Below are 24,100 nucleotides of genomic sequence, written 5' to 3'. Positions count from 1 at the left end.
AGATGGCAGAACATAATATAGTCGTGGAGTGTAGTCTTCTGGAATGAAACCATTCCCCCTCTGTTGGAACCCTAACCCCGGGTCAGCACCCAGGACAGAGTCAACATAACTGCTCATCTGTGTGTGTCGGGAACGCAGAATCTTCACCGTCATCATTACCTGTACAGTCTCACACATCAATATGTCCTCTGCCATCACCACATTCTATTCTGGCTCACTGCTCTGCTCATTCCAGATAAGCAGTTGGAGTTATTTTTTCATATCTCATGGAAATGTGGTGGTAGCCTTGGCTGAAGGGCTGTTGGTCTGATCTCTCTGTGCAGGACCAGGCCGAGGACATGCAGTCCATAGACAGCTGTGAGTACATCTGGGAGGCCGGCGTGGGCTTCGCTCAGTCCCCCCCCCTCAACTACATCCATGACCTGAACAGGTGAGCTAGCCGGCAGCAATCTCTCTCTCTCTTTCTCTCTCTTGTTTCTGTCTGTTGTTTCTGTCTGTTTTTCTCTCTCCTTCTTCCTTTAGTTCTGTCTCCAGCCCTCCTTCCGTCTGGAGAGCTAGCGGTCTGATTTCTGTGTTTAGGACGGAGCTCCTGAAGCTGCTGCTCACCTGCTTCTCAGAGGCCATGTACCTGGCCCCCTCCTCTGACAACAACATCCTCAACCCCTGGGTGACCTTCTTCAGCTCTACAGACAACAGGTAGCACACATACACACATACGCACACACGCACACATACGCACACATACGCACACACGCAAACGCACCCCCATAATCTACGACGCCTCGGTCTCCGCTCCCTCCCCCCACCTCCTCCCTCTCAGACACGCCCTGCCTCTCTTCACCTCCCTGCTCAACGTGGTGTGTGCCTACGACCCGGTGGGCTACGGCATCCCCTACAACCACCTGCTGGTCTCCGACTACCGGGAGCAGCTGGTGGAGCACGCCGTCCAGATCCTCATCGTCACCCTGGAGCACGAGGCCTCCACCGTCACCCTCCCCGACGTGGAGCCCTCCGAGTCCCCCGCCACCATGGAGGAACAGGAGGTGAGACTGAGCCGTCCACTGTCCTTCATCCCTGGGGAAGAGTCTGGATCCTCATGGATTCATAGGTCGGGTTGAATCCTTTGAATAGAATCCCCGTCTTGTGATTGGTTCTCACTAAAGATGTTCTTTCTTCCGCAGCCCGTAGGACCTGATAACCTGTTTGTGAACTACCTGTCCAGAATCCACAGAGAGGAGGTGAGAGGAGACCCAGAAGTCCCTATCGATCGCTCCTCACGTTCCTGAGAGACAATCAGGAAAGGAGCTGACTGTTCTTCTGTCTCCTCGTCCTCCAGGACTTCAGCTTCATCCTGAAGGGCCTGGCTCGGCTGCTGACCAACCCCCTGGTCCAGACATATCTGCCCAACTCCACCAAGAAGATCCAGTTCCACCAGGAACTCCTGGTTCTCTTCTGGAAGCTCTGTGACTTCAATAAGGTTTGGAGTGCTAACTCACCTGTTTTTTACTCACAAAACAACCCAAACACTTTAGAAGTTTTTGTCGAAACATTTATATATTTTTTCGAAAACATTTTTTAAATTGTAACTTCTTTTTTTTTCTAAATCCTTTTTCAATTTTTTTACATGGACATTTGTTTTTCCTCCTCCATCCCAACAGCTGTGGTCATGGAGGAAGGTTCCCACAGCTTGTTATGGAAAGGGAAAGTTATTCTTGTGGTTGTGTTTTCAAGTGTTATGTAGTGAAGGCAGCGTGAGTAGCATTGACTCATGTGTAGAGCACAGCTGTGTTGGAAGGCTGCCCTTTCTCTTGAACTGAACCAAACTAATTCCCCATCGCTGCCATCTGGGACTTGAGGAGATCCTGCTCATAGTCAGGCACTGTGGAATGCTCATTGTTTGAGCAATCCTGCATTTTGATGACGTGACGGATGTTTTCATAACGTCTTGAGTTTCCTCGTTCAGGGTCCAGAGAACATTAAGTTAAATGCTTTTCAACCTCGCAGTCAACAGGATTTTTTCTTTTTTTGTTCTTTTTTCTTTTAGCTCCGGGGCATTTCATTGAGTTCCACTGTTCTAAGTCCCAGGCCCGGGATACAGTAGAAGGAGCAAGCTCATCACTGTGTGTGTGTGTGTGTGTGTGTGTGTTTCAGAAGTTTTTGTTCTTTGTGCTGAAAAGCAGCGACGTACTGGACATCCTGGTCCCAATCCTGTTCTACCTGAACGACGCCAGAGCGGATCAGTGTGAGCCATGCCCTCTGACTCATAACGTCACACTGTGTGTGTGTGCATATGGCACGTTTCTCTCTGTGTGTGTGTGTGTGTCCTTGACCGTGAGCCTCTCTTGCCCGCTCGCAGCCTGCGTGGGTCTCATGCACATCGGCGTGTTCATCCTGTTGCTGCTCAGCGGAGAGAGAAACTTCGGTGTGCGTCTGAACAAGCCCTACTGTGTCCGTGTGCCCATGGACATCCCAGTGTTCACCGGGACTCACGCTGACCTCCTCATCGTGGTGAGTCGCTCACAGAGCCCCTTCACAGTCCTGGCTCACACTGGATCGTCTAGGATCGTTTTCCTCCTCTAGGGAGTTTTTCTGGGAGTTCTTCCTTGTCTTCTTTGAGGGTAAAGGTTGGTTGAGGGGCAGTTCTATGGGCATATGTGAAGCCCTCTGACTTGTAAAAAGGGCTGTACAAATGGATTTGATTTGAGATGGAAGTGAAGCTTGAGAAGAGTATTGTTCTAAATGCGTCCATAATGTTATTGTCTAGATCTTCCACAAAATCATCACCAGTGGTCACCAACGGCTGCAGCCCTTGTTTGACTGCCTGCTCACCATCATCGTGAACGGTGAGGATCTTCATGAAACACTCCCGTTGCCCCCTGGTGGCTGAACGTGTACACTGCAGTGTCTTGAGTGAACGTGCTGTGCTCCTGCCCTCCACAGTGTCTCCCTACCTAAAGAGTCTGTCCATGGTGGCAGCCAACAAGCTACTCCACCTCCTGGAGGCCTTCTCCACCACCTGGTTCCTCTTCTCCACCTCCCAGAACCACCACCTGGTCTTCTTCCTCCTGGAAGTCTTCAACAACATCATCCAGTACCAGTTTGATGGTAAGTGGTTTGCTGGTCCTTGTTGTTGCCAATGCGGATACGTAATCACACTTTAGCGCTTTAAGGTGGATAGCTCTGAATTTGTTAAGGAGACTTCTGGTGTGCAGTCAGTCAAAGTCCATAGAGTTCCTAAATACAGATTTTCTCATCTTTTGTCTTTCAGGTAACTGTAACTTGGTGTATGCCATCATCCGCAAGCGCAGCATCTTCCACCAGCTCGCCAACCTGCCGTCCGACACGGCGTCCATCCAGACGGCCCTTCAGAAGAAGAAGAAGACAGCAGCCTCCGGCATGTCCCGCACCTCCTCCCAGGAGATCAGCTCCTCAGAGGGCTCTCGCCCCGCCATCCTGGCTGAGCCAGGCACCCTCAAAGCCAGCCTTGTGGCCACACCAGGTAGTCCCCTCTGTTATCGACGCACACACGGTGTTCTGGCTGTGCGGACCTTGATCCATGTCCTGTCTCTCAGTTGATATCGGTGATTTGAGGTGTTGGGTTTTGGTTTGCTTTTTCAGAAGTCACGAGAAGTGTTTTTCTTCATAGCGTGGGTGATGTTTTGACCGCGCAGGTATCGACAAGCTGACAGAGAAGACTCAGGTGTCTGAGGACGGCACCCTGGTTGCTCTGCAGCAGAGCCGCTCTGCCCCGAACGCTGCTGCCGACCACAGCCGCTCTGCCCCGCACGCTGCTGCCGACCACAGCCGCTCTGCCCCGAAAGCGGCTGCCGACCACAGCGGGATCGCGGCGCCCAGCGACACAGAGTCCAACTCTGAAAGAGAGAACGATGTGAGGACGACCCTGAGAGGGTTCTCTGTGAGTGATGGCAAGGTTTTTACCGACCACGTTGTGAAACGGCGTATCTTCTTGTTTTCCTGTCAGGAGATCTTCCAGTCAGGGTCAGCGACGCCCAGAAGTCGGATGTCGAGTGTCTCGTCATCTACCACATACTGGAGCCCCTCCCCAGACTGGGTGAGATATGCCGCCTCGTTAACACGAGGCTCTTACCTCCTAAGGAGCCTGGTCAAAAGAGGATTTAGAAGTGGTACGATGTGGAACAATGCTGACCAGGTGTGATGTGCTCTGTCAGGTGCTCTCCTGGAAGACCAAGCTTCCTCTGCAGACCATCATGAGGCTGCTACAGGTACTGGTTCCTCAGGTGGAGAAGATCTGCATAGACAAGTAAGTGACAAGACCCTGCTGTTCCTCTAGGGGGCGCTGGGCCAAGAGAGAGGATCAGACAAGGTTATGGGGCAGGGGCGTTTCTACACTGGGGCCTGCAGGGGCCAGTGCCCCTGTAAAAATGTCCCTGGCCTTTTTAATAAAAAAAAGTTAGAGAAACATTTCAAGGTATTGAGAGAGTTGAGGAGCTGGGAGAGGGATAGCCAGAGCCATTTGTATGATTTTCATGTAAAGAAAATTAAAGTATTTAATGTTTAAATATCATTTGTTTCCGTTTTAATGTGCCCCTCTGATTAAACACTGGCCCCCCCAGTAAAATTAGTCTAGAACCGCCACTGTTGTGGGGCTTCCATCTGTGGTGAAGAACATCAGGAAACAGAAAACCTTCCCGTAGAACAGCTTGACGAGTGATGTGTGTGTGTGTGTGTGTCTGGTTATCCTCTCAAGGGGTTTGACGGATGAATCGGAGATCCTGAAGTTCCTCCAGCATGGAACGTTGGTGGGCCTCCTCCCGGTTCCTCACCCCATCCTCATTAGGAAGTACCAGGCCAACGCAGGCACCGCCATGTGGTTCCGCACATACATGTGGGGAGTCATCTACTTACGGTGCGCTAAATCTGGTCTAACCATAACCTTTAACATCACCAGAACAATCACAAAAATGAAGTATTCAACTCTTATTTTAAACGTATTTAAAATAGTTATTTGGATTTGATTAAATTGTCATCGCACCCAGGCCAGAAAGTGAACCCTAGTACTGTATGTGAAGACTAAAGTAACTCATGCTGATCCTCAGAAGAAAATAATTCAATGGAAACTGTATTTGTACTTGTTTATTCCATTGTGTAACATCAGTCACTCTGTAACCTAAACACGTCAGTAGGTCTGACAACTGCTGAATCCATGCCGTGAACTGCTTTGCGGTTGTCATGGTACTCCACTGGAGAATTTTAACAATTACATTTTTTTCCCTTTCTTCCTTGTGCTCCTGTTGCCACAGAAACGTGGATCCCCCAATCTGGTATGACACGGATGTCCGACTGTTTGAGATCCAGAGGGTTTAGCTGAGATCAACAGGATCTGGGCAGCTTGTATTAACCTATTCCACCAGCACTGCCATTGTCCGAGCTGAACTGAAGTCTGAATGAGGGCAGGAGGACAGAAGATGACAAGTGCCACATCTGTACAGAAATGAAGAATATACTTTTTTTTCCCCAATATCGGAAGCAGTGTAAACTGTCAAACTACTGTTACTACATGCAGCTTGGTTTTCCTTTGATGGTTGTCAAGTTGGAAAATGTGAAGTCACCCATCAATTAAGTCCTCTTCTTTCAACTCACTGTTCTATCATTCCACCTATTTGCCAAACACAAACAGTAGCTGTGGTTTCTAAATGCTTACAGTTGACTGTTTTTCAGATTGAATAGAAGATTTACTGCACATAGTTTCATCGTTGTCTTTTGATATATTTTTATGAGCGACTATCTCTCCTTTTCCTTTCATTCCTGAGAAGCTCATTTTTTGTGTTTTGAAGTTTGTAAGAAGAGAAGTAGGAACCTGACAAGTTGACTAGTTACTTGAACCCATCACCTCGGTGACGGCGAAGGGGACCTGCCTTAGACAGCCCCTACAGTGTCCTACTGTCTGTGAGAAAAGGAGGGTCATTGTGAATGTAACCATTTGTATAAGCAGTAGGTTTTTGTGTTCTTAAGAATGTCAATAATTTCTAAAGGATAGAGAGAGGAGGAATGCGGCAAAAAATGATTGTTTCACCAATGATCGTACACAAACATTGTGTCATGAATATATTTGTGAAATACAATGTACAATACATTAAATAACATGTCATTATCACTTGTAGCACGTAATATTACTTTTTCTTTGAGTAAGAATTTGGTTCAATGTTAACTAGTAACATTAACTAGTACATTTTTCAACATTTAACATTCAGATAGAGTGGCCCTCCCTCCAGTAGGGGTCAGTAATGTGGTGTTCAGGCAGTGATCAGCAGCTCCACCAAGGCTCCCACAGAGTGCATCCTGTAGAACACCCCCAGGGGCTGACCCAGGTTGACCAGCACGAACCAGGCAGTGAACCCAAAGAACTTCTTCCCCAAACCGTTCTCAAACTGGGGGTTGGCCCCGAAGGCAGGGATGACCCACAGCTGAGCATGGGGACAGATCAGAGAGGAAACACACGTGTTGTTAAGTCAGGTGTCTGTAGGAGTCAGATGGCTGAGCGGTTAGGGAATCGGGCTATTAATCAGTAGGTTGCTGGTTTGATTCAAACCAATTACGTTGTGTCCTTGGGCAAGGTACTTCACCCTACTTGCCTCGGGGGGAATGTCCCTGTACATACTGTAAGTTGCTCTGGATAAGATGACTAAATGACTTAACGTAAATGTTAACTAAGTGTGCATGCAAGAATAGGATATGATCACTGATCACCTCCAGCCACTCTACACCCCCCCCCCCTCCCCCCATCACCACCACCAGACACACACACACACATGCGCACACACACACACAGGGACTGTACCATGATGTTTGACAGGATGAGAAAGGCACAGATCTCCTGCATGGCCCTCTTGGTCCAGGGCGCTTTGCCCCCCCCTCCCTGCGTCTCAGCTGGTGGGGCAGATGCACTTCCTCCCTCTGCGATGCACATGTCTATCGTCGGACTGACCTCGCTCATTTCCTCGTTGTCTTTCCTCTTCAGCTTTGGGGCAAAAGAAGGGTTGGATGTGAACATCAGTCACCTCATTTGGATAATCTTTATCAGAATCAGAATCACAAAGGGATTTTTTTGCCATAAAAGTTTTCAAAGACAAGGAATTTGCTTTGGCAGGAAGGTGCATACAATAAACATATAGGAATCTAAAATGTTCTAACTATACTAAGGGTACATAAACTAGCAATACTAAGTGGAATAAAATTAAACATATGTTTAGATGTTGTCACATAATGTAAACAAATATATACATATATATATTTCCCATGACCTGTCCTCCAGCTGGGAATACTTGCCTCAAATATGCTGCTTCTCTTTCTTTCTTTGCTTTTGGCGAGGGCCAGACTGGGGTGTCTGTGGAGGCCCTCGATGATGAAGATGTTCTGGAGCAGGAGCTCCAGCAGGCTGAGGAGGGAGTAGGCGAGGTCCAGGCTTCCAAGGGCCCCGCTAGGCCCCAAAGCCAGGGCAGCCACCACGCAAAAGTAGGACAGGCCCAGCTGGCCCAGGGCAGCCCCCACCAGGAGCAGCACGTCCAGGCTACGCGTGGGGTTGTGTCCTCCCTCGGTGGCTCTCCTCTCCAGCTTGTGGACCAGCATGCCAGCCAGGCAGCAGATGGACATGACTGGCATCACAGCCAGATGGTAGCCATAGAATATGAGGAAGGCTTTGGTACGGTGCTGGCGTTGGTCGACCCACACTTGATACAGGACGAAGGAAGCCACCCCTGCTATGAGGACCAGAAAACCCAGCAGGGGGCCAAACAAGATCCCACCCTCGCGAACGATGTGTAGGGTCAGCTTCTGGCCGTGAGGGGGGTGGGCACCGGGACTCACCCTCCGACCCACGTTCTTCCACATGACGTAGAGCATGCAGCCAGCCATCAGATAGAACTCTATGTTGAAGGGGTACAGGACTTCGTAGCCTTTCCGGAACACGAGGCAAACTGCACTCGCACTGCACTTGCATATGGTTGCATTCACACCTGCCATTTAAACATAGATTACCGACATTGTTCACAAGCAGCCTGGGACAGGATTTCATGCCTAGCGTTTTGTAAGTCGTTATTGTCTTTCTGATATGTGTATGAGACTGAATGGGGGGAATCTTGATTGTTCAGGACAAGGCTGTCCAACCTGAAGATCTACCATCCTGTACTGTTGGTTTATACTCTAATTGTAGTTGAAACAAACATGATTCAACTTGTCACCCAGCAAATGATTAGAACCAGGCATGCGGGATCAGGGTTAAAGTGAAAACCCACAGGATGGTAGCTTGCCAGGAACAAGGATGAGGATTCCAGCCTATGGTATAGAAGCCTACCTGAGGACCCTGGAATGCTTTGTGAAGTGTTAGTCAAATCATCTTTGTCATAATCATCCTTTTCTAACTCAATCTCCTGGTGCACTGTGTCCTCTGAGATGGCATGTAGCCACAGCAACAGGTCTGCACTCAGGGTCACCATGAGGCCAGACCTAGCGGACAATGAACACACACACACACACACAGGGACAAACAGGCACAGTTCATGCAAATGTACATTGACTCATTGAAAATAACGAAAGCTGAGCTTCACATATGTGTATCACGTGATACACGAAGCACCTGGTTATGATCTTGTGCTTGTGAATGCAATCTTTGGAGTGGGCCCAGAGAAAATACATCTGCAGAGTGAACACAGAAGAAGAACTTCAGCCACAGTCCCTCAAGAGGACAAAGTGAGAGGGGCGTGAAAGCACAGACGCTTGACCATCCTCACCTGCAGCCCCAGGAAGGGAGCCTCGACAAAAGGGAAGATCACTTTAGCAGCTGGAGAACACTGGTTCATCAGGACGGCGTAGCCCATCTTGAAGACGTGCAGCAGGAGACTCAACGCAGCAAAGAGCAGGAGGACCACTGGGATGGGGAAGTCAACAGGAAAAATACCTCAAAGACTTGTGAGGGAGTCGGGCTAGTAATCAGAAGGTTGTCGGTTCGATTCCCAACCGTGCCAAATTATGTTTACATTTACATTTAGCAGACGTTTTTATCCAGAACGACTTACTTATAGTAAGTACAGGGACATTCCCCCCGAGGCAAGTAGGGTGAAGTGCTTTGCCCAAGGACACAACATCATTTGGCACGGCGGGGAATCGATCCGGCAACCTTCTGATTACTAGCCCGACTCCCTCACTGCTCAGCCATCAAGAGATGCAAGGCACTTCACCATAATTGCCTCGGCCAGAATGTCCCTGTACTTACTGTAAGTCGCTCTGGATAAGAGTGTCTGCTAAATGACTAAATGTAAATGTACTTGATAAATATTATGACAACAACATGTTTAGGAAAACCAACCAACCGACCGGGATTTACAGGAGCTGACCGACCTTTATCATCTCTGGAACAGGCGCTGAGCAAAGTTCTTAATGAACACAGTTTAGTGCCCTCCCTTGCTAGGTCGTGGGTGTGTTGACACAGATGATCCGCCTACCTCTGACGGGCGCACCCCCAGCATGGTGGTCTTTGTGTGGGGATCTCCCCGGTTTCTTCCTTGCCCACAGCAGGAACCACAGCATCCACCCCATGCTGACTCCCATCAGGAGCAGTATGAACACCAGAGGCTCCTGGTGCTTTAGACCCTCTGGGTTGAAGGCCTGTCCAGCCACCAGCGCTGCCCCCAGCAGCACCACGTTGAGGCCCAGCAGTCCGGAGATGAGGCGTCTGCCGCTGGGAGCCCACACCAGGACTGGGTCTCCGTCTGGGTCCGAGTCCTCCTCGCTCCTGGGATCTTCCTCACAGTGCAGGTCCTTTCCCCAGGACACACCCGCCTCTGAAACCATGATTTTAGTTTTAGCACCGGTCTCGTCTCGAGTTCCTTACCGGTCCTCCTTCGTTTCCACGCTCCCCCCTGGTCTCTGTAGCCTACTCTTTCTCTCGCACACTCGCTTCGTAGGTGCCTTTTACACGCTCTCCTTGACCTTCATAGTGACAATTGTGAACCTGAATGAGTTTCAGTCCATTGAATAATGGCATGTGTACTTTAGAGCCTGTGGAAACATAGTCCCCTTCAGATCCAAGTGTTTAAACACGCCCACACAAGGTGTGGGTGTGATCTATTAATCTTGGCGCACCTTTGAAACGAAAGGACTTGAGTTGTGTACTTTTCTGCGTAGATAAAATTGTATTTTTTTGGTTCAGTCAGTTGTCCAGTTGAGCAGTTGATCAATCAGTTAGTTGACCTGATGCCCCAATGCTGTCAGCTTGTATGGGGTTCCCTGTCGGGATAGTACAATACGAGAGGAATAAGTCTTTGTTTGGGATACGCTAAAGGAACAACCCCATTAATACAATCTGCACCAGTCACTGACGTCACTGCCGCATACCATTATCAATGACAAGTAGTTGATAAAGATAATCAGGTAGTTACTGTAATTTACCGTTGAAACACTTGAGTTGCAAAATGTGGAAATCACCCTCCTTGTCCCTGCTCACAAATGTATTGAAACCAAATAATAGCAAAAGTACATGCTTTAAAAATGATCAACTGGCCTAAATAAAAGCCTCACATTTGAAGATAAACACAAATTTGCTGTTTTAAGAAGTTGAGTCAGGCCTGTATTTCAAAGTGTTTCCCCGGATGCAAATTAGATACCGTTTTGCATGTTTTATAGAAAATAAACACTTTTTGATCCGTTTTAATTGAAACTGTCTTCACAATCCACAAACATTATTTGACAGAATGATTAAGGTGATCGCTAGTTTAATTTGTAATTTATTATAACCAAACAAACTAACCAAAACAAGTGACATCTTTATGTTCTTTATTAGAACGATCCTTGACGGTGCAGATTTCAGGGGCTGGGAAGTAGGCGTACTCATTTCCCATCACCCCCCTGTTTGACAACTAAGACCGGGGCTGTGTGTGTCCTTGGCAACCGCGCAGGCTACTTGTTGTGGCCCCTGCCTCTGCGAAGAAACAAACAGCGACTATCGGACGCGGCGTCCTGGATAAACTTGCCCCAAGTGGAGGGCAAGCTCACTGCCACTGGATGTTTTTCAACCGGACGTGAGGCTGGCTCTGCGCCGTTGGCCGTGGGCACAATGAATGACCGGTACCACCGGGCGGCCCGGGACGGCTACCTGGATTTACTGAGGGAGGCTACACGGAAAGAGCTGAACGCGCCGGATGAAGATGGAATGACACCGACGTTGTGGGCCGCTTACCACGGCAATCTTGATGCGTTACGACTGATTGTGGGAAGAGGGTAAGTTGCACGAGGATAAACATATTTTGCATTAACGTCGTTAAGACTATTAAACACGTGCAGCCCTGGTATAGACATATATTCACCTCAAATATACTCAACCCAATTCACCCCGATGTCTCGGCTTGTCATTTTCGCGCGCCAGTGCGCACAACGTGGATAACAACTGGGTAGCGCGTATCCCGATAGGTAGGTCATAGTACTACGATAGTAAGATCAAGTAATGCATCTTGGACACAAATCATGCAATATATTACATTGTTTTACAGAACTTATCGAAAAATGACAATTCATTTTTGCTTCCAACGTGGACATGTCCTGTAGAGGTTGCATGGAAAACAGTATAACCTACACTAAAAAGTAAAGTCAGTATTTGTGTGTGTATTACAACGATACATGACGTATCTAAAGAAACACATGTATACGTGTTCATTCAGTCTAATCCTTTGTGCCAGTTCATGATTTAATGGAGTCTCTGCTCCCGTCACCCCCTCAGATCTCTGCTAAGAGATGGATGGACTATTTTCAATTTTAACAGCCTTGAAAGGTCACTGGCAGGAGGATGACCTACCAGACACACACACACACACACACACACTCATACTCTCTCTTTCAATCTCTCTGTCTCTCTCTCTTTCTACACACACACACACACACACACACACACACACACACACAAACACACACCACACACACACACACACACACACACATTGACGATGGGTCGGATTGTGATATGAAAGCCATCACATAAGATCTCTCACGGGTAATAAATCTAGTTTGATTGTGAAACATCAGCTGTTTAATAGCGATCCATTTCTAAAAGACCCTATTCCTTGCCCCGTATTGTAACTAACAAAAAGGCTCCACTGAAAGATAGTGAATACACTCCTCAGGCTTACACAGAACACAAACAGATGTAAGATTGGGCTGTGCCCGTATTCCCTAATTAGTGGGCCGCACACTGTGTGCCACGATGCATTCTCTATGGGGAAACAGGAGGGAAAACCGGATGCTTGGACAGAAGCAGTAAGACTATATTCTGGTCCGATAAGTTTGAGCTACCCCTTCAGTCGAATCCCTTTTGTGTGAGTGTGTCATATCAGCTCTGTCTTTTGTTTAAGGTTTGGAGTGCTGGACAAAGCAGGACTGGAGAGGTTTTAGATTAACTACCTATTGTAATAGCTGCATGAAAGCCCAGCCATGGCCTAAACCCCCTGAGAATCAGAAATGAGGGTGTCTGCCGGTGTAATGGGCCCTGTATGTCACTGCCCCTGTGAAGGGTTTATAAGGCGTGCAGTGTAGAGAGGGGCGGTCGAGGCCGATGGGGGAGAGGGAGAGTGGATATTGGGAAAGGAAAGGTCACCATGATGGATTGGTTGTATAGGAAACACAATGGTCCCTGGAGGTTACACACACTGACCGTGTCAGAAACTGTGCAGGAGATCCATGGAACTGGCAAAAGGTAAACAGAAGCTTTCCACCACAGACGTTTTTCCGAGTGTATTTAAAAAAAATAGATTTCAGAAACGAAACCTTGCGAGGTATATTCGGTGCGGGAGTATTTTGTAACAGACCAACAGTAATTCAGGACCTGTGAGGGGAGTGATATTCATTTAGGAACAGCATGGTCCGCTACTTATATAAGACGTCAGGGAGGATGGGAACTGTAGTTGTTGTGTAAGAGTCCCTGGCAGAGCTGTTTGTAGTCAGATTACTGTTTGTGACACAGAGGTGTGATTCCCTCACAGGAGGAGGTCAGTCTTATCGTTTCTCTAATTATTAGAAACATTAGCCATTAAGTACAGCCGTGGCCAAAAGTATTGGGAGCGACATACATTTTGTGTTTGCAAAGCTTGCTGGGCCTTGGCATGAAATGACAGCTAACATAATTTCATTAAGTCATATCATCAGCACAGGGAAAGTGTGAACTAGTTCTAGCCAGGTGAAATCACTTTATCATTCTATCATTTGACTGCAGTAAAAGAGGGGAGTATTTGCATGTATTGAAGAATTTCTCCACAAAAAAGCTTTAAAAGAATATGAAATGTGCCTTATTGTATTCCAATATTGTATAGAAACATGTCAAACATTTTTCCTCAATATTGAACCAGCTAACTTTGCAAAACACAACATTTGTCATTGCCAAAACTTATGGCCACGACTAGATACGAGGAAGTAAATGACAATACAAAAATCTACAAACAGCACTGTTAACGTCAGGTATATCAGAAAGTTTCAGAAACATGAATCTTTGTGTTTGTGTGTTTGATGTCAAAGGCCCTTGCAGAGACAGGCTCACTGCTGGGGTCTGAGGTTTCAAACAGGAAGTTGAAATCAGGGTTAGCATCAGAGGGGGTGACCTCATGCTTTTGCTCGTAGCGTCTCTGGGTGTGTGTGAAAGATGGCCCTCAGTGTGTCTGTGGTGAATAATGCATGGTCCCCACTGTCATGTTTCACCTGCAGTTCTTCTATAATTGATCACACCTCAGCTAGGAGCCAGGTTGTCGGCGCGGGGGGTGAGACAGGAAGGGGCGGGCCTCAATCCCCAGACTAGGAAGTGAAATGAAGTCATCATCTTACTGTTAACACCTGAGTAGCCTATTACATCACATGTATATGGGAATGAGATTGGACACGTTCGTTAGCATGCAGGATAGCTTGTTATCACACTGTGGTGGTCAGCCAAGCCAATGAGTCATTTTTCTTCCTGAGTTCAGGGTTAAATTAAAGAGGACATCTTTAAGTCTATCTCCATGACGACAGCAGCAGTGGTGGTCCAATAGTCTGAGCAGCTGCACACTGAGTGGTTAACGCACAGCCCCAGGTCTGGGCAGGTACAGCCAGACGTCTGCATGCTGTGGAGGCGCTGGGGATGGCATCCCTGGGCTGCCTGGGGAGCCCTGGCTCTCAGCTGGGCCATCTGGCTGTCTGGGCGGGCGTCCTGGTCCAGGGGCAGAGGGGTGCCAGCTAGGATGTATCCAGAGATGGGTGCAGGCTGGTGGGGTGGGGGCTGGCTACCGGGATGGGCATGCTGTGGCCCAGCCGGGTTGTTTATATATGTCATTTATAGTTTGTGTCATGTGTATTTGTTGCACTTCTTTATTTATTTATTTTGGTTAATACTTCTTTTTTTATGTGTTCACTGTCTTTTGTGCTTGTAAAAGTCATGTGGTTTATCTAGTGATAACTGTGAATACCGTACATACCGTCACACCCAAAAACAAAACATGAAAGTATTTGTATTTAAAATGATTGTTCTCGATTTCTCCCACTAACTCTCCATTCACCTCTCTGCCTCCTCTCCTCCTCTCTCCAGCGGTGACCCGGACAAATGTGACATCTGGGGCAACACGCCTCTTCACCTGGCCGCTGCCAACGGGCACCACAACTGCCTCTCCTTCCTGGTGTCCTTCGGTGCCAACGTGTGGTGTCTGGACAGCGACTACCACACCCCGCTGGACATGGCTGCCACCAAGAACCACATGGACTGCGTCCGCTACCTGGACTCCATCGCTGCCAAGCAGTCGACCCTCAACCCCAAGCTGGTGAGCAAGCTGAAGGACCGGGCGTTCCGCGCGGCCGAGCGCAGGATCAAAGACTGCGTGAAGCTGCAGAGGAAACACCACGAGCGCATGGAGAGGAAGTTCCTGAAGGAGGCTTCGGAAAACTCGGACGCCATGAGCTTCTCCAGCTACAACAGCAGCAGCACGATGGGTCGAAAGCTGCCCCAGTTCAACACCGTCACCTCCAGCATGCCATACTCGCAGGTTTGGCCTCCCGCACAAACCACTCGCTTGTAATCACACTCTCTAGTTGATGTTATACGTAGACCCACACAGTCTGTAGAAGCATTTCATATATTCTTTGTCTTTGCTGTATTCCCATCCTTACAGTCTGGTTTCATAAAGGTGAATCTAAGGTTTCCTCAAGTGATGGACAGCTCGGTTTTCTTTACCTCGTTGTCAATCGCCTCGTTTGATTTACATTTAGTCATTTATTAGACACTCTTATCCAGAGCGAATTACAGTACTTAAGTACATTAAGTACATTAACAGTAATTAAGTACATTCCCCCGAGACAAGTAGGGTGAAGTGCCTTGCCCAAAGATAAAATGTAATTTATCACGGCCGGCAATCGAACCGGCAATCTTCTGATTAGTAGCCCGATTCCCTAACCGCTCAGCCAACTGACCCTCACCATCTGATTTTCCTCAGGCCACGTTGCACTCCACAGCCAAGGGTAAGACCAAGATCCAGCGGAAGCTGGAGAAGAAGAAACAAGTGGACGGCACCTTCAAGATCTACGAGGACGGCCGAAAGAGCGTGCGCTCCCTCTCGGGCCTCCAGCTGGGCAGCGACGTCATGTTCCTCAAGCAGGGCACTTACGCCAACTCCAAGGACCGCTCGCGCCTCAACATCCGCGACATGTTCCCCCGCGGGAACCACGACGACGACGACGACGACGACGCAGACACCATATCGCGAGCCCTCAGCGACCCGGGCCTCCATGAGGCGGCTTACTCGGAGATCAGCGGCGATTCGGGTCGAGACTCCCTGTTCACCCGGCCCGGTCTGGGCACCATGGTGTTCAGGAGGAACTACGTGAGCGGGGGGCTGTTTGGCATGGGGGGCCGGGACGAGGGCAGCGTGGTGGGCAGCGAGCCAGTGGGGAGGGCGCCCAACGTGCGCCTGCGCGGGCGTCTTCCCCGCCGCTCGCCCAGCCTGGACGAGGACAGCATCGGCAGTGCCCTGAGCCTGCAGGAGAGGAACCGGCAGGAGCTGCCCTGGGAGGAGGCCGATGTGGGGCTGGACGAGGAGCTTGAGCCCGAGGGCAGGCCTCTGGAGACCTTCCTGGCCTCCCAGAGCATGGAAGAGTTCATGGCCATCTTCAGGAGGGAGAAGATCGACTTGGAGGCCCTGCTGTTGTGCTCCGACCAAGACCTCACCAGCATCCACATCCCCCTGGGCCCCAGGAAGAAGCTGCTGGACGCCTGCAGGAGACGGCGGGACGCCCTGGACGAGCCGGACGCCATGGAAGACACGCAGCTCTGAGGTCCTCGAGCCCCCGCTGGATCATCTTCTCTATCAGCCAAACATGACTCGTCACGTGACTAGTCACATGACCAGTCACATGGACTACATGGAGACGTGTACACGCTCAGCTGTAATGTTGTAACGTTTTGTCAGTTTGTCTTTAATCTGTACAAACAGGGACATATACTGGTTAATGGGGACATCTAGTGGACAGTTACAGAACTGTTACCAGCCTGTGATAAGGATAAATTAAAAGTAGATTTGATTCAACATTACATTTAACATTTCAATTGATGTGTGTTTGTTTATATTTATATATATAGCTATATATAGCTATATATAGCTATATATAAATCATATTATGATATGAACATAAGAATATTCTTATCATAATATGATTTATAATAATAACCTGATAATGATAACTTGTTATCTCGCTAACCCCCAAATCCTGCTTCGTAGACCTCTGTTTTGAGATAATGGTAAAATAGTATTCGCTTTTTATTTGGAAACCATAAACGCATACATATGTCCTGGGGAGGACTAAAATAATTATCACTTTGTTACATTAGCAAATATTGTTAATAATTTTCATATATTTTGTTTTACATTATGTAAGAGACAGTTGTTCATAATTTTTTTTCCAAAGTTTTGTTATATTTATATTGACTTAAGTTTATTGTACAGTTTTTACAATTATCTTGACGATTGATACAACACGACCAAGCAACACATTGACCTTGTCTACGGCACATTATGAGAGTATCTGTGTAAAACAAACATTCGGGTTTGTTTATAAACCTTTGAGGGCTGAGTGAGACACTTTGGGTTCTAACGAGCACCTTGTTATCTGTAGTTACAGCACCAGTGTGCTGTTTCACAAGATGTCCGCAGGTCACACTGAGAGTAGGACTGCATGAATGTGCATTTTAATGTTGATTCAACAATGCTGACATCCAGTGAAAAACTTTTGGAATAAAAAAACGTTTTGATGTTTCCACAGATTTATGTGAGTTCATTACGAAATGTTAGGGTTATCGTCTAACATGTTATATGACTATCTATACAAGTTTATATTTTCATTATCTGTAGACTGAGGACGATCTCAGAATCTCACCACAAGACCTAATACCTAGTTACTATCAACAACTTCCCCAGATGCTACTGCCCCCATTTAAAGTACTTGTGGATAACACTATGACCTGTCAGTTTATATAACTGACATCCACAGTTATATCCTCACTGATATGAAGACAATGACCAGAGGAGCAATGGGTGACCAGGAAGGTGTCATTGTTCATTCCACTCTGAATCCAACCTCCTTTTACTGAAATGTTCTCCTCATCTCATTAATATAACTGCTCAACAGTCAAGGCACCCTGCCAACAATGCTGGGGCCAGCACCACACACGAAAAACACTGCTCTCTCTCTCTCTCTCTCTCTCTCTCTCTCTCTCTCTCTCTCTCTCTCTCTCTCTCTCTCTCTCTCTCTCTCTCTCTCTCTCTCTCTCTCTCTCTCTCTCTCTATCGCTCTCTCTCTCTCTTCTCCCTCTCCCTCTCTCTCTCTCTCTCTCTCTCTCTCTCTCTCTCTCTCTCTCTCTCTCTCTCTCTCTCTCTCTCTCTCTCTCTCTCTCTCTCTCTCTCTCTCTCTCTCTCTCTCTCTCTCTCTCTCTCTCTCTCTCTCTCTCTCTCTCTTTTCATCTCCAGAACCCTGGCTGTGCTCTCTCCAGCCTTAGCAACCAGGGAAGATGAATGCTGAGAGCTAAGCAGACACTTCTAATCCCCCATACTCCCCTCCCCTCTCCTCTCAAGCCCCAGCCCAGTTCCCACATTTTTCCCTCTGTTTTTTCCAAACCCCTGCCAAGGTTATAGGACTGGGAGAGGGAGGGGGTGAGAGAGAGGGAGGGAGAGAGAGCGAGAGAGGAATGGGAGAGGGGGGGGTGAGAGAGAGAGGGAGGGAGAGAGAGCTTGAGAGAGGGAGGAGGGGAACCGTGAGGGAAAGAGAGGCAACGTGACAAGAAGTGCATACAGTATGCATGAGCAACCCTGCTAGAGAGAGAGGGAGAGAGAGGGAGGGAGGGACCAGCAGTATTGATTCTTCAGCTGGGCATCTGCAGTTGAGGGTCAGTGTTTGTGTGTGTGTGCACGTGTGTGTTCTCTGTTGGTTGGGGGGACATTATGTAGCTACGTTGGTGTCGTTAGGCTGTATTATCTGTTCGACAGCCTTGGGTTTATTATCCAACCAGGCGTTGCCAGAGCAAGCTGATAAGGAGACAGAGACTACAAAGAGAGAAGAGTTCCTGTTTTTGGGGAAGGTGAAAGAAGCAGAGTCTAAGACCAAGAGGACGTCTTGCTGATCCGGACTGTGCTTCGCTGCTCCGCTGCCCCAACTAACACTGTGCATGCTGGCTACAATGTGCAGGCTCTCCCTGAAGACAGGCTGCTTGTGAGCCCTGTTCCGCTACGCTGTCGCCTTCATCTCACTTTTGTTGTCAGTGAGAGCACCAGGGCAACCGACATGCAGAACGTACCGGAAGAGTGGAGGGAAAGAGGGAGCCGCGATGGTGGAGAGGAGATGGGAAGCAGGTCCTGGGAAAGGGAGCCTCTGCTCCAGAGAGACGGCAGCAGGGGCGCACAGGGGGAACAGGACGCAGCTCTGACTGGGGCCAGGAGGAGAGACAAAGGGGACTCCGGGGGGGAGGATAGGGGGGAGACGCGGGGGAAGGGACCGGAGGAGTCAGACAAGGAGTCCCTGATGATGGAGCTAAGCCGGCTGGTGCAGAAGACGGTGAAGGAGAGCAGCTGGTGGGAGAGGAGGGGCATCGACTGCGCCATCCTGGCTGGTGGATTTCTGTGTCTCCCTCCAGGTGAGTGGAGCATTTACACAAGCAGTGGAGGAGGGTGTCAAATGTAACGTGGATGTCCAGGGCAAGGTCCACATCCAGGTCCACATTTGCCGCATATCTGTAAAGCCTGCTGTCTGATACTCTGTGCACTTATATATGTGTCAGACTGACCTCGATTTAGAACTGGCCTGTTATTGGTTCAGCCGTTCCCCCCCCCCCCTCCCCTGCCCTTCTTGTCATATAAACTCACAGATATGTACATTGACAACGATCCTGACTTCAAACTATGTAAATAGAATGGTACTATCCAATTGCTAGTTTGACTGCCAGCAAAAAAGTTTAAGTCCCCATCACACCTATCCTACATGGCAGACCTGGGTGTGCCAGCCCCCGGGCAGGGCCCTGAGGGGGTCTGGCTGTGCCTGGGTGTATTAATGACGGGGTGTATCACTGACCTGGTGACTTATCGCCGCCGACTGAGACGTTCTGAAATAGGAAAAGTTTGGACATGATTAACACACATATTTCACATAACCCAGCCCCGCTAACCCAGCAAGCCAAAGTGGACATAGCACACATGCTGCGCACACACACACATAGACGCACTCCCATCTCAAATACCTCAGGCTGCATGTTTAACTGTAGTAGTGTCGGGTACCTCTCCGGACTTTCTGTTGTCCTGACAACCTCAAGCTAGAGTACCCCGCAAGAAACTCGACCTGCTGTTGGGGATGACAGCTTTAGAGCCACGGCATCCGCCCTCAACATGGAGATCTGGTTGCTGCCCTTCACCTAAGCTCTCCTCCCCTGGGGGGTGAAATCCCACACCCTGAAGCCTGTGGGCAGCCACGTGAGGCGGGGCGTACAGATCCACCATTCTGTTTACTGAATGTGTGTCAGTCGAACCTGCAAACACACACTGTCATAAAACACATGCATGAATTCATGCGCTCTCTCTCTCTCTCTCTCTCTCTCTCTCTCTCTCTCTCTCTCTCTCTCTCTCTCTCTCTCTCTCTCTCTCCATCTCTCTCTCTCTGTCTCTCTCTCACACACACGTACAGTAAGAGCAGAAAACCTGTGTACCCAAACAGGGCTGACACTGACTTGAACCACACATAGGAACAGTCAGCCCAGGAAAGGCCCTGAGAGAACACCATAACAGACGAGAGAGTATGATTGAGGAATGGAGCCGCGGTCTTGACGTGTGTTTGAAATGGCAGGAGATAAATGGAGAACATGCTGGAACACAGAGAACCGGGTTGCTTTGTAATGCTAATCTGGAAGAGTATTCGTGTCAGTCTCCTGCAGGGAGATGTTTGGTTTAATAGCTCAAAACCTTGGAAATGGAACAGATCCACACGGGGGATATTAACCGTATTCTCTCCGTTCAGAATATGTGTGAACCAGCCACTGAAATGATCTGTTACCTCTCTTCCCTCCTCCCCTTCTTTTTTCCCCTCCCTCCCTCCCTCCCTCCCTCCCTCCCTCCCTCCCTCCCTCCCTCCCTCCCTCCCTCCCTCCCTCCCTCCCTCCCTCCCTCCCTCCCTCCCTCCCTCCCTCCCTCCCTCCCTCCCTCCCTCCCTCCCTCCCTCCCTCCAGCCTTCATGATGTTAGGCTCCTCCCAGGCCCTGTGTTTCACCGGGGGCCTGTTGCTGATGGGTTTGGCCCATGCTGTCCTCACCATCAAGGGGACTCACATGGCAAGTCACGGTGCGCTGAGTGAGTCCCCTGCCTGGGCTCAGTTCTGGGGAGTCTTCTTCATCGAGGTGACAGACTCATCCAATGACATTTGTAATTGTCTTATCTCTTCTTATCTCTGTATGCTCAGATAGCCAATCTGCTAATCTGGAGTGATTTATGCCATAGTTGCATGAAGACATTCGGATTCAGCTCAGGTCATTGAACGGTCCATTGCTGCTTTAGAAGGAACCCTCTTAATCTCCAGAGGATATCACAGGATTGATACTTTGTCCTTTATTCATCGGTTTGGGCATTCCTGCTGCATATGTTACAATCAGAACACAACAGTCATGTATCTGGTCAGTTCTATGTGTGGGTCAATGAGACTGCTAAGACTTTGAGGTGTGGGAGTGTCACTGACGCAAATCTGCCTCTTTTCTCTTGTCCGTAACCACCTGTCTGCCTGCCTGCCTGCCTGCCTGCCTACCTGCCTGTCTGTCTGTCTGTCTGTCTGTCTGTCTGTCTGTCTGTCTGTCTGTCTGTCTGTCTGTCTGTCTGTCTGTCTGCCTGCCTGTCTGCCTGTCTGTCTGTCTGTCTGTCTGCCTGTCTGTCTGTCTGTCTGTCTGTCTGTCTGTCTGTCTGTCTGTCTGTTTGTCTGTCTGTCTGTCTGTCTGTCTGTCCAGGTGTGTGGCTCCTTCACAGCGAGAGTGGGAGTGCAGGCTCACATCAAGATGCACCACGCCCACACCAACATCGTGGGGCTAGGAGACTCCAGCATCTGGAAGGTTCCCTCCCTGCCTCGCAGCGTCTACCTCTTCATCGCCCCCCTGGCAGTGCCCATTATCACCCCTCTGGCGGCCCTGGGTAAGACCCACCTACCAGTCACCTTGCTGGGTGACTATATCTGTGTAGGCTGTCAGCCCGATGCTGATGAAATACACGCGTCTGTTAGTATGCTGACCGGAAACTATTATTCTACTTCTGTTTTGAGACCTTTGAACCCTTTTACAGACCTGGCCTGGATCCCAGCTCCCAAGCTGTCTCTCTCATGGTGTTTGCGTATGTGTGCGTGTGTGTGTGTTTGTGTTTGTGTGTGTGTTTGTGTGTGTTTGTGTGTGTGTGTGCTACAGGTGAGCTGAGGAGTTCCTCAGTGTGCCACGCTTTGAAGACGGTGTCGATGATAGCCTTGGGGATGTGCTCCCAGTACTGGCTGCTGGTCCATGTGTCTGGGTTCCAGTCCCCATACACCACCCTCCTCTGCATGCTGCTCTGCAGGGCCATGTCCTCCATCCCCTACATCCACGTCAACATCTTCCAGGTCAGCTGGCTCGACACTCTGTAGCAGTACACACCAACACATGTGCTGCTGACAGGAACATTCACACGCTCGCTTCTCACACGGGCCAGGCGGATAGAGCTGCCATGGCTGGAATTGAGGGCATTAATCTGAGGTTCGTTTGAGGTCAAACTACAAAATCACTTCTTATGGCATTCAGATGTTTGCTTTTAGGAACAGACGCCCTCTTACAAAGTGGTATTGTGTTCCTCACAGCTTCTAGTCGGAGTCAGAAGTTTTCAGCCGGTGAATACGAGCTGCAGAAATAGACCATTCTTGCATGGCTTTCCCAGTGAAGCTTGTTGAGAGGAACCTATTGTGTATTGTCAGATCAGAGGGGTTTTTCGTCGCTGGTTTAGGTTCTTGATGTGACGCAGAGCAGACGGGGAATGTTGTTCTGTAGGGTGTAACCCTCATCCTGAAGCTGTTAAACATGTCCTCCCTCCCAGAAGGTGTTTTTTACTATTGTTGGCAACAAGGTTTCCTTTGTCATGAAAGGTGGACTGGTGTTATTGTAGCTACCAGACCTTCCCAAACTCTAATACTGTCATGCTTGGTATTCACACACACAGACATAGACACACACATATCCACACACACACACACATAACCACACACACAAACACACACACACAGACAGATATCCACACACACACGAGGCCGATGGCTGAGCGGTTAGGGAGCCGGGCTAGTAATCTAAAGGTTGCTAGATTGATTCCTGGCCATGCCAAATTACACACACATCCACACACACACACACACAAAGGACAAAGGTTGTTCAGCGTGTTCTTGTTGATGTTCCACAGCACATAGGCCTACCCATGTTCTCCCCAACCCGGAGACCCAAGAGGATCTACCAGATGACCCACGGGGTCTTGAACCTGCCTCGGAACCCTCTGCTGGACTTGACCTTCGGACACTCGCTCATCAACTGTCACGTCGAACACCATCTCTTCCCCTTCCTCTCTGACAACATGTGTCTGAAGGTAACGGAAGCATTTGAAACTCTTCCCAGATGTTTTCTGCATAATAATGCACAAAGAATTCCCGATGACGGTTGAGGACTTGTTGTTGTTGTTGTCGATTTTTGTCAAGAAGTCATTTTCAAGGCAAACGTTTGCTGCACCCCTTGTGTAGGTGAAGCCCATTGTGTCCCGATACCTGAAGGAGAAAGACCTGCCGTACCAGGAAGACAGCTACCTCTCACGCCTGAGCCTCTTCTTCCACAAGTACCAGGAGCTGATGGTGTTTGCCCCACCCATAACAGAGCTGGTGGGGGTTCCTTGATGGGTGGAGGCAAGAGATGGAAGGGAGGGAGATGAAACTGAGAGGACTGTGGAGATGTGACGTGAAGGAAAATAATATTTCACTCATACATTCTGCAGATCAGGCAATAATCGACCCTGTGATCTGCTCCACCTATCGCTGTTCTAACTTGTAGGATCCACCCTTCAGAGCACAAGATCCAACTGGCATGTACTGCCCATGGGCTGAGTGAATCACCAATTTAAGATATTTAAATCAGGAACTTTGTCCATTGTACTAGCTGCACAATCTACAAATGTATGAATTCTTACTAATGTGTAGGTAAACAATGCAATAACCCAGACATTGGAGAATTATTTTTCATAAGCACTGGCCTGATGGATTTGAGAACTAGTTAGGTTTTGATCATGTTTCTCTGTCCAGAGCATGGCTTGATTGTTATTTCATTTTAATGTTGTGACATGAAATAATCAAGACTTTGACCCTGGCATTCACCCCGCTGAAAGAGAACAGTTGATAAGAGTTGTGTCTGAGTTTCTTTCGCTGTGCTTATAATCCAGAGACAATTCTTGTTTGCGCTCCTGTAATCTTCAGATTTACTAATATCCTTCATCCTTGAGGTGATTATATCCCAGCAATCTAAAACTCCAAGTGTGATTGTGATTAAAATTGATACACAAGTT

The 24,100-nt window shown here is 48.7% G+C and overlaps 4 protein-coding genes across 4 annotated transcripts in view; 3 read left to right on the top strand and 1 right to left on the bottom strand.

Annotated features, from left to right (window-relative positions):
• The window catches only part of LOC146259431 (protein HID1-like), an 11,477-nt gene extending 5,341 nt beyond the window's left edge, over nucleotides 1-6,136 (top strand). The window contains exons 5-19 of the mRNA XM_084669696.1: nucleotides 324-430; nucleotides 580-696; nucleotides 821-1,043; nucleotides 1,182-1,238; nucleotides 1,337-1,477; nucleotides 2,152-2,242; nucleotides 2,357-2,508; nucleotides 2,765-2,843; nucleotides 2,941-3,105; nucleotides 3,269-3,499; nucleotides 3,672-3,889; nucleotides 3,983-4,072; nucleotides 4,191-4,282; nucleotides 4,730-4,888; nucleotides 5,283-6,136. Of these exons, the coding sequence (XP_084525822.1) occupies nucleotides 324-430; nucleotides 580-696; nucleotides 821-1,043; nucleotides 1,182-1,238; nucleotides 1,337-1,477; nucleotides 2,152-2,242; nucleotides 2,357-2,508; nucleotides 2,765-2,843; nucleotides 2,941-3,105; nucleotides 3,269-3,499; nucleotides 3,672-3,889; nucleotides 3,983-4,072; nucleotides 4,191-4,282; nucleotides 4,730-4,888; nucleotides 5,283-5,346 (1,986 nt within the window). The 3' untranslated portion in view covers nucleotides 5,347-6,136. The remainder of the gene's footprint in view (nucleotides 1-323; nucleotides 431-579; nucleotides 697-820; nucleotides 1,044-1,181; nucleotides 1,239-1,336; nucleotides 1,478-2,151; nucleotides 2,243-2,356; nucleotides 2,509-2,764; nucleotides 2,844-2,940; nucleotides 3,106-3,268; nucleotides 3,500-3,671; nucleotides 3,890-3,982; nucleotides 4,073-4,190; nucleotides 4,283-4,729; nucleotides 4,889-5,282) is intronic.
• On the bottom strand, nucleotides 6,132-19,895 carry LOC146259429 (proton channel OTOP3-like). The gene is made up of 9 exons (XM_084669698.1): nucleotides 19,757-19,895; nucleotides 19,591-19,621; nucleotides 9,480-9,818; nucleotides 8,769-8,905; nucleotides 8,615-8,673; nucleotides 8,333-8,484; nucleotides 7,309-7,994; nucleotides 6,821-7,000; nucleotides 6,132-6,446 (listed from the first exon to the last, which is right to left on the bottom strand). Exons 1-9 carry the CDS (start codon nucleotides 19,766-19,768, stop codon nucleotides 6,276-6,278), a joined length of 1,767 nt encoding a protein of 588 aa, XP_084525824.1. The 5' UTR covers nucleotides 19,769-19,895; the 3' UTR covers nucleotides 6,132-6,275.
• On the top strand, nucleotides 10,937-17,260 carry LOC146259430 (pre-mRNA splicing regulator USH1G-like). Its single transcript, XM_084670296.1, has 3 exons — nucleotides 10,937-11,253; nucleotides 14,573-15,023; nucleotides 15,471-17,260. Exons 1-3 carry the CDS (start codon nucleotides 11,090-11,092, stop codon nucleotides 16,305-16,307), a joined length of 1,452 nt encoding a protein of 483 aa, XP_084526422.1. The 5' UTR covers nucleotides 10,937-11,089; the 3' UTR covers nucleotides 16,308-17,260.
• fads6 (fatty acid desaturase 6) lies at nucleotides 18,387-24,100 on the top strand. Its single transcript, XM_084669701.1, has 6 exons — nucleotides 18,387-19,156; nucleotides 20,735-20,901; nucleotides 21,499-21,679; nucleotides 21,946-22,133; nucleotides 22,958-23,137; nucleotides 23,289-24,100. Exons 1-6 carry the CDS (start codon nucleotides 18,808-18,810, stop codon nucleotides 23,436-23,438), a joined length of 1,215 nt encoding a protein of 404 aa, XP_084525827.1. The 5' UTR covers nucleotides 18,387-18,807; the 3' UTR covers nucleotides 23,439-24,100.

Source organism: Hypomesus nipponensis, chromosome 13, assembly GCF_054491055.1.
Source record: "Hypomesus nipponensis isolate SF chromosome 13, ASM5449105v1, whole genome shotgun sequence".
Taxonomy (NCBI): domain Eukaryota; kingdom Metazoa; phylum Chordata; class Actinopteri; order Osmeriformes; family Osmeridae; genus Hypomesus; species Hypomesus nipponensis.
Note: the sequence above shows the minus strand (reverse complement) of the source record. Positions and strands in the feature narration are given on the sequence as shown.